This window comes from Megalobrama amblycephala, linkage group LG20 (assembly GCF_018812025.1).
Source record: "Megalobrama amblycephala isolate DHTTF-2021 linkage group LG20, ASM1881202v1, whole genome shotgun sequence".
Lineage (NCBI taxonomy): Eukaryota > Metazoa > Chordata > Actinopteri > Cypriniformes > Xenocyprididae > Megalobrama > Megalobrama amblycephala.
This window is the reverse complement of record NC_063063.1, coordinates 32,212,056-32,229,897: the sequence shown is the minus strand read 5'-3', so window position 1 is coordinate 32,229,897 and position 17,842 is coordinate 32,212,056. Positions and strand designations below refer to the sequence as shown.

General features: G+C 36.5%; 1 protein-coding gene across 1 annotated transcript in view; it reads left to right on the top strand.

Annotated features, from left to right (window-relative positions):
- The first annotated feature begins 2,967 nt into the window (after positions 1–2,967).
- ryr2a (ryanodine receptor 2a (cardiac)) overlaps positions 2,968–17,842 on the top strand; it is a 129,300-nt gene continuing 114,425 nt past the window's right edge. Inside the window, 1 exon segment of the mRNA XM_048170330.1 lies at positions 2,968–3,103. Coding sequence (XP_048026287.1) covers positions 3,059–3,103 — 45 coding nt within the window. The 5' untranslated portion in view covers positions 2,968–3,058.

Below are 17,842 nucleotides of genomic sequence, written 5' to 3'. Positions count from 1 at the left end.
CTGTGTGTGTGTGTTATAATTATGAATGTATAAATATTTTGACATCAAGGAGATTACTCAGTGTTTCACAATACGTCATCAACACAAGAAATGGACTGCTTTTGTAGTCAAAACCTGTTGGATTTATAATTATGTATTATTATATCACATTTGTTATCAGCCCCCCAAAAAGATTACCTTTCAGGATTAAAATGTCAAACGATTAATCGCATCCAAAATAAAAGTTTGTGTTTACATAATGTATGTGTGTGTACTGTGTATATTTATTATGTATAAATAAATACACACACACATGCATGTATTTATTTAAGAAGTATTTACATTAATACATGTAAAAAAAAAATATATATATATATATATATATATATATGCGTGTGTGTATTTATACGTAATAAATATACAAAGTACACACACATATATTATGTAAACAAACTTTTATTTTGAAAGTGATTCATCGCGATTAATCGTTTGACGGCTCTAGACACTAATAGACAACATGAGGGTCAATTTATATTTCATACAAGAACTAATTGTGTTAATTCAGTGATTCATTTGACCTAAAATATTTTACTGAGATTTTAAGTTAATATTTCAATAATTTATCAACACGTTCACATGTTCGCGGTTCTCCGATGTCGGCTAATGGTCACGAGCAGCTAAAAGATTTTTCAGCAGTTTTAGTGTGGTATTTTTAAATTATTCATTTTAGTCTTCAATTTTTTTGATTATTGGCTTTGTCAGCTGAAGAACCATAGTTTGCGCTCAAAAAATATTCTTCTAAATGCTTAGAGTCGATATTGTCGTGTTTTTGCATATGCTGTGATCAAGACCGGCAAACTTCTGTCTGAAATGTTAGTTACTCGATATAAACTTGACAAAGTCAAAATTATAACAAAAAATGTTGGCTTTTCTTATCATAATATTGGCTTATTAATCATTTTTCGTGATTTATTAATCTCATAATTATGACTCTGTATGTAATAATTTTTATGTCATAATTTAATTTTGTAATAATTATGACATTAAAAAAGTCCAAATTATGTCTTAGTGTGTCATATTTTTTGTCATAATTTAATTATGTAATAATTATGACATTAAAAAATTGGAAATTATGTCTTGGTGTGTCATAATTTCTACCTTTTGTCATAATTATGATTCGGTATGTCATAATTTTTATGTCATAATTTAATTTAGTCATAATTATGACATTAAAAAATTCAAAATTATGTCTTAGTGTATCATAATTTCAACCTTTTCTCATAATTATGACTTGGTAAGTCATAATATTTATGTCATAATTTAATTATGTAATAATTATGACACTAAAAAAAATGAAATTATGTCTTAGTCTGTCATAATTTCGACCTTTTGTCATAATTATGACTTGGTATGTAATCATTTTTATGTCATAATTTAATTTTGTAATAATTATGACATTAAAAAATTCAAAATTATGTCTCAGTGTATCATAATTTCGACCTTTTGTCATAATTATGACTTGGTAAGTCATAATTTTTATGTCATAATTTAATTATGTAATAATTATGACACTAAAAAATTCAAAATTATGTCTTAGTGTATCATAATTTCGATCTTTTGTCATAATTATGACTTGGAAAGTCATAATTTTTATGTCATAATTTAATTATGACATTAAAAAAGTTGAAATTATGTCTTAGTGTGTCAATTTCGACCTTTTGTCATAAGTATGACTCGGTATGTAATAATCTTTATGTCATAATTTAATTATGTAATAATTATGACACTAAAAAAGTCTAAATGATGTCTTAGTGTGTCATAATTTCAACCTTTTGTCATAATTATGACTTGGTAAGTCATAATTTTTGTCATAATTTAATTATGTAATAATTATGACATTAAAAAAGTCAAAATTATGTCTCAGTGTGTCATAATTATGACTTGGTAAGTCATAATTTTTATGTCATAATTTAATTATGTAATAATTATGACACTAAAAAATTCAAAATTATGTCTTAGTGTATCATAATTTCGACCTTTTGTCATAATTATGACTTGGTAAGTCATAATTTTTATGTCTTAATTAATTATGTCATGACATTAAAAAAGTTGAAATGATGTCTTAGTGTGTAATAATTTTGACCTTTTGTCATAAGTATGACTCGGTATGTAATAATCTTTATGTCATAATTTAATTATGTAATAATTATGACACTAAAAAAGTCTAAATTATGTCTTAGTGTGTCATAATTTCAACCTTTTGTCATAATTATGACTTGGAAAGTCATAATTTTAATGTCATAATTTATTTATGTAATAATTATGACACTAAAAAAGTCTAAATTATGTCTTAGTGTGTCATAATTTCAACCTTTTGTCATAATTATGACTTGGAAAGTCATAATTTTAATGTCATAATTTATTTATGTAATAATTATGACACTAAAAAAGTCTAAATTATGTCTTAGTGTGTCATAATTTCAACCTTTTGTCATAATTATGACTTGGTAAGTCATAATTTTTTTGTCATAATTTAATTATGTCATGACACTAAAAAATTCGAAATTATGTCTTAGTGTGTCATAATTTCAACCTTTTGTCATAAGTATGACTCGGTATGTAATAATCTTTATGTCATAATTTAATTATGTAATAATTATGACATTAAAAAAGTCGAAATTATGTCATAATTTCGACTTTTATGTCATAATTATGACTTGGGTCATAATTAAAGATTTTCCAAAGCTTGATTTTGTTTTCCTTAATATGTGGCAGAAATAAGCTTCCATAGGGATGAACTCAGTTCTGTCGTTTAATAATCATGGACATATTATTAGTGTGCATTCCTACCTCAAAATGTTTTGAATTCACAGGGTCTTGTGTGCGGTGTCCGGTGTTCATCAGCAGAGGGCGCCCTGCTGCTGCCGCACGCTCATCTGCATAACCCCGCCCTCTGAGTATGTCAGCCGCCCAATGAGAGCGCGGCAGGAGACACCCGTTACACCCGCATCAGAGCCGCCGCCGTCGCCGCCTGAGAGCTTCATCTGTCCAGCGAGAGGCTCCGAACCCGCGCCGAACCATGACGGACGGCGAAGCCGAAGATGAGATCCAGTTCTTACGGACCGTGAGTACACGCGCTGGGCTCGTGTGCGTGTGTGTATGTGAGTGTGTGTGTGGGTGCGCGCGCGCGCGCCGCAGTGGTGCTGATGCTGCGGGAGTCACCGGCATCCGTCCGGATCTGTTGAACGTGGGTGTGAGGAAACAGCGCGCGCCTTATGAGCGCTTATGCAGTGCGTATGTCAGCTGCAGTCCTGATGAAGTCCGTGTTCAGCTCCACTGCAGACACACACTCTGTTTACTGTGATGTCATGCGGCATAAACACTGCAGATTATTCAAACGATGATGGATTAATTCAGCACAGTGCGTATCAATAGATCTGTATTGATCAGTGTGGGAAATGTGCTGCATTAACAGTCACAGATGATACAGCAAATAGATGCACAATAACACTGAGTGAATGATTGATCGGATGCGGATTGTATTGATTGTAGATGCTGAGCAGGTGCTTGTGTGCCACATTATTTCAGGATGTAACCAATGTGAAGTTTAGTCATTGAAAGCATCTGCACTGATCAAGTCTGTCCTAGTCATCATGATTATTGTGTTGGTTTGATATGAATGCATCAGTAATAACATCGCCTGTGGCTTCTTTGCATTCCTGAGTGTCGTCAGTGCAGATGTTGTGCGGCGTCAGACTTTGGTTCTGTTCGTCTAGAACCTCTTGCATCGGTTCTGTGGCCGGATTCGATCTGTTAGTTGTTGTTCCAGCCCCACAGAGACAGACAGAAGTGTGTTCATCGCCTTCAGTAAACACACCAGCAGAAAATCATTACATGTTGAAAATGGCATTGATTCCTCCACCGCCTTCAACAGCTCAATGCAGCGCAGGTCACACGGGGCTCCACGCACTCGGACCGCTGTAACGGCATGTGGTGCATATGATGATGATGATGATGAAGGTGCATCAGTAACTGCATCTGAGGAGAAGCCAATCTCAGGAAGCCTGTCTGGCTCATATTCACCTCGATAACTCAAAATCAAAAGAAAGAATTAATGAACAAAGAAATGAAACCTGGTTTAGTATCATTACATTTTATTTGCATTGTATATATATACATATACATACACTACCATTCAAAACTTTGGGGTCGGTAAGATTTTTCAGTGTTTTTGAACATTGTTTACATCTCTTCCGCTCACCAAGACTGTGTTTATTTGATCAAAAATACAGCAAAAATTGTGAAATATTATTCTAATGGAAATCAGCTGTTTTCTATGTGAATATATAGTAAAGTGTAATTTATTCCTGTGATCAAAGCTGAATTTTCAGCATCATTACTCCAGTCTTCAGTGTCACATGATCCTTCAGAAATCATTTGCTACTCAAGAAACATTTATGATTATTATCAGCTTCATATTAGTGTGGAAACTGTGACACATTTTATTTTTCAGGATTCTTTGATGAATAGAAAGTTCAAAAGAACAGCATTTATTTGAAATAGTATCTCTTACACCATTATACATGCCACTTCAATACTGTCAGTTTAATGCATCAATGCATTAATAAAATAATTAATTTCTTAAAAACAACTTTTTAATGATAGCGTGTGTATATGTATGTATATATATATATATATATATATATATATATATATATATATATATATATATATATATATATTATCTTTATTTATTTTGCATCTACCTATCTATATATTGTAGTTTTTGTTGTGTGTTGCATTTTTTAAGTCACATTTCTGCATGAATTATTTGTTCATAAATATTTGCTTTGATGCAAAAATTAAAGGGATAGATCACCCAAAAATGTAAATTATCACATAATTTACTCACTCTCAAGCCATCCTAGGACTATTTTTCTGAAAAAAACAATCGGAGTTATATTAAAAAAAAAATATCCTGGCTCTTCCAAGCTTTATAATGGGAGTGAATGGGGGCCGAGATTTGGAATCCCAAAAAAGTGCATCCATCCATCATAAAAGTAATCCATACCACTCCAGGGGTTTAATAAAGACCTTCTGAAGCAAAGTGATGGGTTTTTGTAAGAAAAAATATCCATATCTATAACTTTATAAACTACAATCACTGGCTTCCGGTAACGGCTGTACGCGAGTCGAATTCTGGTGGAAGAGTGACCTCTGACCCGACACATGACGAAAATAGGGCTGGGCAACAAACTCAAGCTCCTCTTCACTTATATCGACAACCTCCGACATTTCTCCTTAAAAATTCTCGTTTTAGACTTTTACATCATTACGTCATGCGTCAGGTCAGAGGTCACCGGAACTAGACTTGCGTACAGCCGTTAATGGAAGCCAGCGATTATAGTTTATAAAGTTATATAAATATGAATATTTTTCTTAAAAAACGCATCGCTTTGCTTCAGAAGGCCTTTATTAACCCCATGGATTACTTTTATGATGGATTGATGCACTTTTTTGAGCTTCAAAATCTCGGCCCCCATTCACTCCCATTATAATGCTCAGAAGAGCCTGGATATTTTTTAATATAACTCTGATTATGTTCGTCTGAAAGAAGATAGTCACCTAGGATGGCTTGAGGGTGAGTAAATCATGGGATAATTTTCATTTTTGGGTGAACTATCCCTTTAACTCAAACGTAACGTGTTCGGATTGACTGCATTAATGAGGATCATGTGTTTAATGTTGCAATACAGAAATTCCAAATGGTCCTAAAACATTTTCTTTCGGCAGTATATAGTTTTCTCTCTGCGATTTTTGAGGCACATGTTTGCATGAGATGTCTCTGTCCGCCGTGATGTAATCTTACAGACTCTCCAGTTTGCAGTGTAACCTGGGAAAGAGATTTTGTAACAGCAGCAAGAGCGTCAAACTGCCTCGTTTCTCTCTCCTGTCTCTCTCTCCACACAACATTAATATTTGATAAGATTCTCCCGTTACATAATCGAGAGGGAAGATAAATGAGCAGAGGAGTGCGGAGATGTCTGTCTCTCTCTCTCTCCCGTCGAGCTCAGAGTTTCTCTGTGACCTGAAAACAAACAGACGTGTCACGGACAGACGACCTCACCGGCCGCGGCCACGTGGAGTTGAGCCGCTCTGATTGGACGCTTGCCCAGTGGCAGCCAGCAGCATCTTTGGATGCATTTCAATATTGTTTTTCATGTCAAGTCAGTCGTGACACTTCAAAGCAGATTTACTCGCCGGATTGCTATATCGTGAGATGTATCGTTACAGTGATAAAAATGACTTTTGGTAATGAGTGTTTCTATCAGGGAGCTGCTAGAGCATTCTAACTCTATAATGAATTATATCATTTTTGCTTATTTAATGATTGTCTGATTTTTGAAGCACTTCCTTTGATTATGTAAATTGAAAAAGTAAGTGAAATCAAAATAGCGTATATGTAAAGCGACCACTATAAGAGCAATCTAATTAGCATATATGTAAATCTACCCATATCTATTCAGCATATGCAGATCCCTCTTCCTTCACATCACTAACACATACCACAGTAATACCGTAATAACTTATATGAAGTTCCATGTGAATGAATGAGTATGGCGATAATTTAGGGTCGCTCCATGATGAATCTGCTGTTTAGTGCTGATGCTTGTGATTTTGGTCACCTGTGACGTCATGACATCATCTCAGCTGTGATTGGGCTGTAGGGTCAGTGCAGGTGATCACATGACTGAGGTTCAGAGCAGCAGTGAGACGACAGAACATTAAACCCTGTGAACGAGGTCTGGAAGGTGTCTATGTAGTGAACACTGATGAGTGGAGGGACTCGTCCTAGTGATGATGTCTCGAGCTGTGAGACCTGTGTGTGTGTGTGTGTGTGTGTGTGTGTGTGTGTGTGTGTGTGTGTGTTTAATAGAGTCACTGCAGGTTTGTCTGATTTACTGTGTAATTAAGAGAGCGAGACACAGAGAGAGAGAAAGGAAGAGTTTCTCACTTAGGTGTCACTGTGATGTAGTGCTGTTGTGATGGAGTGTGTGTGTGTGTGTGTGTGTGTGTGTGTGTGTGTGTGTGTGTGTGTGTGTGTGTGTGTGTGTGTTTCCCAAACTGTGGTTTATCAGTGGATGAAAAGATAATAATTCATTAAATCATAAAAATGACAAATTAAAATAAATAAATGAATAATTAGAAAACAGCCAAAATAATACTTAAATAAATATTTAATTTTTTTATTTATGATATTAACATAAATACATTATTACAAATAAAATATATACAATAAATAATAAATACAAATTAAAATAAAACACTTATTAAAAACGTAATATTTTCTTTGAGATAAGTAAATTAAAAAAACATTTAAAATGAAAACAAATTAAAATAAAACACTAAAAATTACATATTTTAATAAAATTAATAAAAAAAATTAAAATTAAAATACTGAAAAGATTAAATATTTTATTTTAAATAAATAAAAACAATCATCAAAAATAAAAAAAAAATACAAAAGATCATCAGTGTGATTTTCTGAGTGACAGGTGTCAATTAAAGAATCAATGCAGAAACTGACTGATATTGATCATGATGAAGTTTTAATAATGAGTTTGACTGTATATTCGGTTCATTTCCCATCATTCTCTGTTTCCAGCACAAGTGATCACACACATGAAGCATCAGATGTAAGTGTGTGCAGTCAGGAGTTTAGGGTTATCAGCTAGTTGATCACCTGTTGTCATTGTAGTAACTAGTTTATCTGTTGGTTTGCTGGCTACATTGTAGTGTAGTGGATCTGAAGTGTTACATTGTAGTGAGGATCCATTACATTTGAAGTGTAGTGGATCTGAAGTGTTACAATGTATTGAGGATCTGTTACATTTGAAGTTTAGTGGATCTGAAGTGTTACATTGTAGTGAGGATCTGTTACATTTGAGGTGTAGTGGATCTGAAGTGTTAATGTTACATTTGAAGTGTAGTGGATCTGAACTGTTACATTGTAGTGAGTATCTGTTACATTTGTAGTGTAGTGGATCTGAAGTGTTACATTGTAGTGTAGTGGATCTGAAGTGTTACATTGTAGTGTAGTGGATCTGAAGTGTTACATTGTAATGAGGATCTGTTACATTTGAAGTGTAGTGGATCTGAACTGTTACATTGTAGTGAGTATCTGTTACATTTGTAGTGTAGTGGATCTGAAGTGTTACATTGTAGTGTAGTGGATCTGAAGTGTTACATTGTAGTGTAGTGGATCTGAAGTGTTACATTGTAATGAGGATCTGTTACATTTGAAGTGTAGTGGATCTGAAGTGTTACATTGTAGTGAGGATCCGTTACATTTGAAGTGTAGTGGATCTGAAGTGTTACATTGTAGTGAGGATCCGTTACATTTGAAGTGTAGTGGATCTGAAGTGTTACATTGTAGTGAGGATCCGTTACATTTGAAGTGTAGTGGATCTGAAGTGTTACATTGTAGTGAGGATCTGTTACATTGTAGTGTAGTGGATCTGAAGTGTTACAATGTATTGAGGATCTGTTACATTTGAAGTTTAGTGGATCTGAAGTGTTGCATTGTAGTGAGGATCCGTTACATTTGTAGTGTAGTGGATCTGAACTGTTACATTGTAGTGAGTATCTGTTACATTTGTAGTGTAGTGGATCTGAAGTGTTACATTGTAGTGTAGTGGATCTGAAGTGTTACATTGTAGTGAGGATCTGTTACATTTGAAGTGTAGTGATCTGAAGTGTTACATTGTAGTGTAGTGGATCTGAAGAGTTACATTGTAGTGTAGTGGATCTGAAGTGTTACATTGTAATGAGGATCCGTTACATTTGAAGTGTAGTGGATCTGAAGTGTTACATTGTAGTGAGAATCTGTTACATTTGAAGTGTAGTGGATCTGAAGTGTTACATTGTAGTGAGAATCTGTTACATTTGAAGTGTAGTGGATCTGAAGTGTTACATTGTAGTGAGGATCTGTTACATTTGAAGTGTAGTGGATCTGAAGTGTTACAATGTAGTGAGGATCTGTTACATTTGAAGTGTAGTGGATCTGAAGTGTTACATTGTAGTGAGGATCTGTTACATTTGAAGTGTAGTGGATCTGAAGTGTTACATTGTAGTGAGGATCTGTTACATTTGAAGTGTAGTGGATCTGAAGTGTTACAATGTAGTGAGGATCTGTTACATTTGTAGTGTAGTGGATCTGAAGTGTTACATTATAGTGAGGATCCATTACATTTGTAGTGTAGTGGATCTGAAGTGTTACATTGTGGTGAGGATCTGTTACATTTGTAGTGTAGTGGATCTGAAGTGTTACACTGTTGTGAGGACTGTTACATTTGAAGTGTAGTGGATCTGAAGTGTTACATTGTGGTGAGGATCTGTTACATTTGTAGTGTAGTGGATCTGAAGTGTTACATTGTTGTGTAGTGGATCTGAAGTGTTACGTTGTAGTGAGGATCTGTTACATTTGTAGTGTAATGGATCTGAAGTGTTACATTTGTAGTGTAGTGGATCTGAACTGTTACATTTATTCTGAACAAAATAGCAGTTTTTCGTCAGTTTCGACAGTTGTTTTTTCTTTTTTTTTAGCAAATATGTATCAAATATCCAAGTTGTGTCGCAAATGACGTTTTATACACTATGCACTATGTACCCTTCCATCAAGTGTGTGAGTTTTATAAGGTTATTTTGTCCTGCAGCATCATAGTCTGAAAACTCTGCCCTTCTGATACACCATTAAAGCTGTGACCACTGAGTTCATGAAGTGTCCAGCGTTTACTTCGTTTATTTGGTTAATTAACTGCATCATATGGGTAGTTGAAGTGCACTTAAATACCCAGATGATGCATTACTCACACCACGTCTTCTGTATATACTGTAGCACACACATGCAGTTTGTGTGTGTGCTGGTGTGTTTTATCCATGTGTGTGTGTGTGTGTTTACACTAGCGCTCTGTGTGTGTGTTTATCTTTGAAGTGAACAGTCCTTTGACTGTGACCTTTCCACTGTGAATGACCCGATGATATGTGCTGATATTCAGAGCGCTCACGCTGACCTTTTCGGACAGGAAGTGGAAAACAGGCACTGAACAGTTGCTGTTGGAGTGGCAAGTGATGTGATGATCTTCCAGCTCTTTGATTGGAGTATTAAAGAATAAATTATCATTTTATAATGTTTGTGAATGTCTTCTGCTCTGTAATTTATCTGATGACCGTTTCCACGTTGTGAAGTCATGAGATCAGTGTAGTTCAGATGGACGTGGATGTGGGACGTATTGATGAAAGTGACTCTGGTGGTTATTAACGAGCGCCCGTTTGCCGTTTGTCTTTCCCGCGGCGCTGTTTGTTAAACACTCTGTCCATCATCATTCACGCGGCTCAGACATAATGATGAGCGGTCACACCGTTAGTGGCCTCGTTTGTAAAACGCTCCATCACTCGAGATCGGTGGCAGTTTAATCAGCTCTTAGTATGCAGATGGAGACGTCTGTGTTGACCAATCAGCTGCAGAGCATTCCACACTCGGACAAAAGTTTGGAATAATTAAGATTTGTTAGTGTTTTTGTTTGTGTTTCTGCTCACCAAGGCTGTATTTATTTGATCAAAAATACAGTAAAATATGAATATTTTTTCAATTTAAAATATCTGTTTTCTATGTGAATATATAGTAAAGTGTAATTTATTCCTGTGATCAAAGCTGAATTTTCAGCATCATTCAGTGTCACATGATCCTTCAGAAATCATTCTAATATGATGCTTTGCAGCTCAAGAAACATTTCTGATTATTATCAATGTTGAAAACAGTTGTGCTGCTTCATATTTATGCTACCATATGTTTGTGTATGTGTATTTTTTTTATTTTTCTTAGAAATATTTTGTTATAAAACATCATGGCATTCAATATGTTTGAAGTCTCAATCTCATATTTTCTCTTCATTTGCGATTCTACTACTGTAGCCCCTCTCTCTCTCTCTCTCTGCAGTGTTCTTATGTAATCTGATTGATCAGTGGGGAGTGTTCTAGTGCACCAGAAGAGCCGAGCAGAGGAGATTCTCTGCACTCCTGCCCTCTGTTTGTTTAGTCCCTCATCACTAGTACTAGTACTCAGTGCTGTGCATTAACCCCCACCAACCCACCAAATGCAGGTGGATTTCAGCAATGGTTGAATTCTAGTCTAGTAAATTGTAGTCTTTGAGAAAGGCATCTGAGATAATAAACAAAGTGCAATGTAGTGTTGTCAAAAATAATAATTATTTCAATATGCATCAATACTGAAATATCTGAACCGCTTTCAATACTCATTTTCCGCAGATACCAGCTGCTCTTTCTTTCTCTCTCATCTCTCCGACAGCGAGTCGACACACAAACCCAACTTGTTTCATTTGCTCCGGATGAATATTGTTAGTGTTACAGAACTTGAATTTCGGCATGGAATTGCACAAAATTTGACTCATTCCTGCAGATTTTGTGCTCACACCTGAAGTGCACGCACATAAAGCCGCCTCTTAGTACTAAATTGAGTTCTTTTTTGCTGCTTATTGCAGGATTAGTTCACTTCAGAATGAAAATTTCCTGATAATTTGCTCACCCCCATGTCATCCAAGATGTTTATGTCTTTCTTTCTTCAGTGGAAAAGAAATGAAGGTTTTTGAGGAAAACATTCCAGGATTTTTCTCCATATAGTGGACTTCACTGGGGTTCAACGGGTTGAAGGTCCAAATGTCAGTTTCAGTGCAGCTTCAAAGAGCTCTACATGATCCCAGACGAGGAATAAGAGTCTTATCTAGAGAAACCATCGACCATTTTCTAAAAAAAATAAAAATTATATACTTTTTAACCACAAATGCTCACTATTCTGCATTGTGCCACGCATGACGTAATCATGTTGGAAAGATCACAGGTGGAAAGTACCGCGGTAGGGCGAAAAACTCCATCTCATTTTCTCCTCCAACTTCAAAATCATCCGACATCGTTGTTTTACCTCTTTTTGTGAAGGCCGTTAGTCTTTGCACATGGATTGGTACTTCCACCTACTTCACACGTGACCTTTCCAACATGATTACGTAATGCGTGGAGCATCACAGAGCAGTGCAAGATGAGCATTTGTGGTTAAAAAAGTATATAATTGTTATTTTTTTTAGAAAATGGCCAATGGTTTCTCTAGATAAGACTCTTATTCCTCGTCTGGGATCATGTAGAGCTCTTTGAAGCTGGACTGAAACTGACATTTGGACCTTCAACCCCAGTGAAGTCCACTATATGGAGAAAAATCCTGGAATATTTTCCTTCTTTTAGACTGAAAAAAGAAAGACATGAACATCTTGGATGTCATAGGGGTGAATAAATTATCAAGAAATTTTAATTCTGAAGTGAACTAATTCTTTAAACAGTCAAATACACACAAAATAATGTCAAAATGCCGGTCTTGTTGAGTATTCACGTAAACACAGTCAGTTATGTTTAAAGTGAACGTAAACAGTTAAGAAAGAAAGCGCATGTGTAACAGTATAATGGATCCGTGCATCAGGTCTTAAAGTGACAGCAGCCTAATTATTGAAATGGCAGTTTATGGCAGTTTTCCCCCTTGTATCAGTGTCAAAATTGTGGCCAGTGAAAATGCTGAGTGGCTAGTAAATTTGGAAGAACAAACCACAGTGGCAGGTTAGCAAAAAAGTTCATGTCTATCCCTGCTAGAGCTCATACTGAATGATTCCTCAGATCGTGTTTGTACTGGGGTGTATGTGTGTGATTAGAAATGCCTCAGTCTGTGTCAGATTAGTCCAGTCTGTCCATCTTCACAGGTTTAGTTTTATCTTTCAGAACTTTTGTTCTGTGTGTGTGTCAGTGATTTTACTGTCTTCACATTAAAAGCGGATTACGGGAGTCAAACCGGATTAGAGCAGCAGCTCAACTTGACTAGTAATTGGTCTCTGTGAACATTCCCTGTCGCTCCTGGATTTCAGTATGAATTATTCCAGACCATCCAAGCATCGACTGCTAATGCGGCAGAAGCTTTAACAGGAGATAAAGAATATGTGTGTGTGTGTGTGAGAGATCTGACCTGGTTTCACATGCTCTTCTCTGTTCTTGAGTTCTTGTGGAAAGAAGCAGAACTTTGTGGTTGTTCTTCAGAGTTTGACCCCTAAACGTCACAGCAGCCTACATAAAGCCAGCCGATGCTTTGAGTAATGAGGTACGGCGTGACTTCATACTGCACCGCTGCAGACGGACACTATTTATAGTGAACCTACAACTGAACTAGAGCTTCTGAGGCCTTCAACACACACACACACGGTCATCTGTACACATCCTGTTGTGTGTTGGACCTCAGTACAGATTCCTTAAGCTAAGGTTCGGACACTAGATTAAGGCCTGTTTAAGAACAATAACTGTTATTGTTCTTAATAAAGTTTTAATAATCACTCTAATAACTCTAAGGGAATAGCCACACCACAACAATAATGATAACAGAGCAGAGAAATTATATCATTCTAATCACTTTCAGAGCAAATTTTTTTCCAGCTGATGAAGGATTAAAAACATTGACAGCCAATCAGAATCCATCCTGCTTTAAAGAGCTCGAGCATTTAAAGCAAAAAAACGACAAAACTGCAGCGCGCTTATAATAAACAGAATGATATTGTGCAATGTTGTGGACGCTGATATAGTTATCGCTATTGTTATTGTCATCATTCTTGGGTAGTTATAATTCTTGGCTCTAGTTATTGTAGTTATTGCTATAATTATGGTTATTTATTGTAGTAGTTATTATTTTAGTTATTGTAGTTAAGGCTATGGTTATTGTTATTATTAAAGGGGTCATGAATTGAGAAATCAACTTTTCCTTGAGCTTTTGATATATAAGAGTTCATCGTACTATAAGAATATCCTGTAAGTTTCAGAACTGAAAACTTCCTTGTTAGTCCAATAAAAGCTTTTATTGACACCAGATCCAGAGAACGATTTGTTCCGGAATGTTCATAGATAGGTGAAACTCCGCCTCCACAGAAGAAATCAACTTCATCATTGCATCATTAGCCCCGCCCACTGGTGTGTTAGTGAGATGAGAAGAGCGATACAGGACTAAAATAGCATTACCTTTCAAAGGATCCTAATGCAGGAATATGATTATTTATTTTCAACAATGTGAATGTCTCAGTTGAGCTTTATTTATTTGTATTCGGTACATTTCACTGTGGATTCTTTGGTAAATCAATCGCATTTCGGTGCAAACAGACTTTTATCATCGATATGGGTAATGCAACAACATGTCAGTAACTGTGTTAATTCTAATGCCTGATCTGATATTAATGATTCATGTACAGTCAGATGATCTTTGCCTGTGTGTCAGTAAATCAAACCAGTGACTAAACGCTCAACTTCATCTTGTTTCTCTTAGTAGGATGAAAATAATCTGTTATTTAAACAGTGATTAAAATATATCAAAGAACGCTCCCTTTACAATCGCTGGAGCTGTCAGTCAAACAGAGTGAGTTTATCAGTGACTGAGTTCTGGACTCTAGACTTATTTACATCGCGTTTACACTGTTAGTTATGATGAAAGCATTCATTAGTGTGCAGAAATTGAGTTGCAATGACGAGATCACTGCTTTCATGCGTTCAACAACATGTCTGTGATCGACTACAATGATCATCACTGCAACCTTTCATGCCACGATCTCAATATAATGCCATAGATCTAAAAGTAATGCAACTCTTTTCATGTTTAGTTAACCTTGAGAGCTGTAATAGTAAAAACGTTCTAAAAGTTTTCGAGAGAGTAATACTGAGCTATTTCATATGCAAACATGTCAGCCAATCACAGCAGTGGGCGTTTACACTGAAGTCTCACAGCAGACACGCCCCTTAAAACAGAGCGTTCAAATCAGAGGGCTAAAATCAGGGTAGGAAAAATTGTTATAGTTATGCTAAAGTTATCACAATGCTTATTGTTATAGTTATCATCACTATAGTTATCATTATTCTCGTTGCAGTTATTGTTATTAGTTATTGTTCTTGGTGTAACCGGACTTTTAGGCATCTTGATATTAGAAGTGGAATCTGGAATTGTTTTGGAACATCTGGGAATAAATCAGAGACCCATTTAACCATGATGTGAGTTGAAGATTTCATTCAATTTCTTTGTGTTTTATGAAACTGTGTTTCCAGGGAAAGCAGCTCTGGTTGGATGTGTGTGGATGTGGTTGAACGTTGTCCACCCACAGAAGTTCATGCTCTCCTCTGCTGAGAGGAATCACATGTCTGAAGTGACTCAATCCCTGATCTACTGCGAGAGCTTCTGCTTTCTTCCTGAAGCTTCACATTAACTGTCTGACATGACCTGGAGTTGAGATTTAGTTTATTTGTGGTACTAGAACATTCAAGTCCACTTATAATGTTAGTCCAGGTTTCTTGTTTCTCTGCAGTGATCCTAGTGCTGATATTCAGGTAAAGTGGGACACCTTTTTCCATTGAGACTGGGAGAAAATGTCCTAATTATCGGTCAGGTGTTAATGTGCTCTTGGATTTGGTGTCATGTAAGTGAATGATCTGCATGGACCGAGATGCTCGTTTGACTTCTGAATCTGTGCATCAGACTCTCATTGATTATGAGACATGCTGAGATGATCAGAGCTGATGTGATTATGAGCAGACTCAATGAGACTGACAATAATGCATGTGATGAGCTTAGAGATGGACAGACGGCAAGAGAAAAGCCATTGTTCCTCACTCGTTCTCTTTCTGTGTGTGCAAACACACTCTCACCTTCCGATCATGACAGGAAAAGCACAAGCGTGTTGTGTAATACTGTAGTACTCAGCTCTCACTCCTACATGTGGAGATTCAGGCACTTCAGTCCAGAAATACTCAACAAGCGTCAGGTGATGCTCGACCGCTGCTGAGTTCACTCTCTCTCAGAGTCAGGAAGTACCACGGTTTTACCTCGCAGAGTTTCCACAGATGTTTACACGCTTTCGTGCATTAAATGATCTATTCGTTGCTCTCACAGAAAGTCCCTGATGACATATTTGAGTGTGATTTGTTCCTGTAGAGCTCATTGATTCCCAGTGTTTGGACTGATTCTAGTAACTTTACAACACTTTAAGACAGTACTCTGATTCCCGGTCTGGGAATAAGCCTGTTTTAATGGGAAATCTGTTGCATTTTAAACACCTTATTCAAAAAATCCACTTAACATAGAAATATATACTAGGGGTGTAAGGGTAAATGCATTCGTCATGGTTCGATGCATACAGTCGGACGACGAATACAGTCAATCACAGGTGATCCACACTCCAATCCAGAAGGGGGCACGTGAGGTAATGCAACACTGTTTGCTAACCGCCACAACAGGAAAAAGAGCAGAAGAAGAACAGACAATCTATGCATAGATATGTTTACATGTAATCTCTCAACCGGTGTTTCAACAAAGAGAATAATATCTCACGTAGCATTGCATTTACCTCAGGCAAGTCATTTAGTGTCCACAGCATGTTAGTTCATTAGAGAAATGAACTCTAGAGGGAGCTTATAGATTCATTATATTTACTTTACCTGTTAGTAATGTTTTAATACTATAACATTATTCATTCGTCATTCGGGTAAAATTTTCGGGTATTTTGGATTTCTTGAAAAACCTACTTTTGCGAACTAGTCCTAGGTTTTTTGGCACAATCAGAAACAAACCAGTGCAGTAAGATTTTCTGGAGTCTGATTGTCAACAATTATCCAAAAAAAAGTTGATATTTCAATTCACGGTCCCAAAGGGGCGCCAAAACATTCGAAGTGGGCGGAGCCACTTTTACTAAAATGGCTATAACTCGTGAATGGAATTCGATATTTTCACCAAATTTGGTACATCTATGTAAGAGCTCATTCTGTGGTTGCATGAAAACGGATGCAGCAACTGGCCACTTGGTGGCGCTATAACAAGAAAAAAAACTTGAAAATGGCTATAACTGCTTCACCGTTAGTCTGATTTTCTAGACAATTGGCATGCAGTGTCTTTGTCCAAGGTGTCATGATTGTCTATGAGGACAGTGGTGTATCTCAAAAAACATGTCCGCCATCGGCCAATGAAATTTGAGCAGCTATCAGACAAGGTTAATGGAAGCCGATTGGAATGAAACTTGCTTGGGCCTGTTTGACTCAGAGGCCTGTGAGAAGAAATCGGCCACCGGGGGGCGCCTTCGCATTTTTCACTTGAGTAAAGGGTTGTGTATCAAGCGATTTTTCGCACATGCCCATGACATTCATACCACATGGTAGAACTCCTCATTCTGAGCAACTTTGCCGCTAGGACCGCCGCTGTCCATCGAATCGTTCATTAAATTTAGGAGATTATTTAAAAAGCAACTTTGGTGAAGTAGTCCTCTGTTTTTGGCTCAACCTCGATAACGGTTAAAAAGCTTTAAAAACCATGTTAAATTGCCTGTATTTGCTGTAAATGGTCTTTTACATCTATGATCGAGATGGTTACAGGCTTGCTAATTAAAACATTTTACCTTTTTATGCATGTGCTTAAAGGCCTTAAAGCACTCGAACACCGATAATTGCAGCTCGCAGCTATATTTATACATTTATCATGACGTGAGTGAACAAATCAAAGTACTTTAAGCTGGAGCTTTAATCCGCTGATGTGCATTCCAGCTGTGTCGTACCTGCTGTCTCGCCCCGTCTCACGGTGACTCAGCACTCCTTCACTACGATGATGATCAGTAATCAATATTAATGTATCATCAGCTGATGAGGGCACTATACAGACAGCATCTGAAGGGATCATGCAGTAAGTGTTTCCAGCCTCTGATGAGCAGAAGGGTTTAATGAGCATTTAGTAATGTGACCG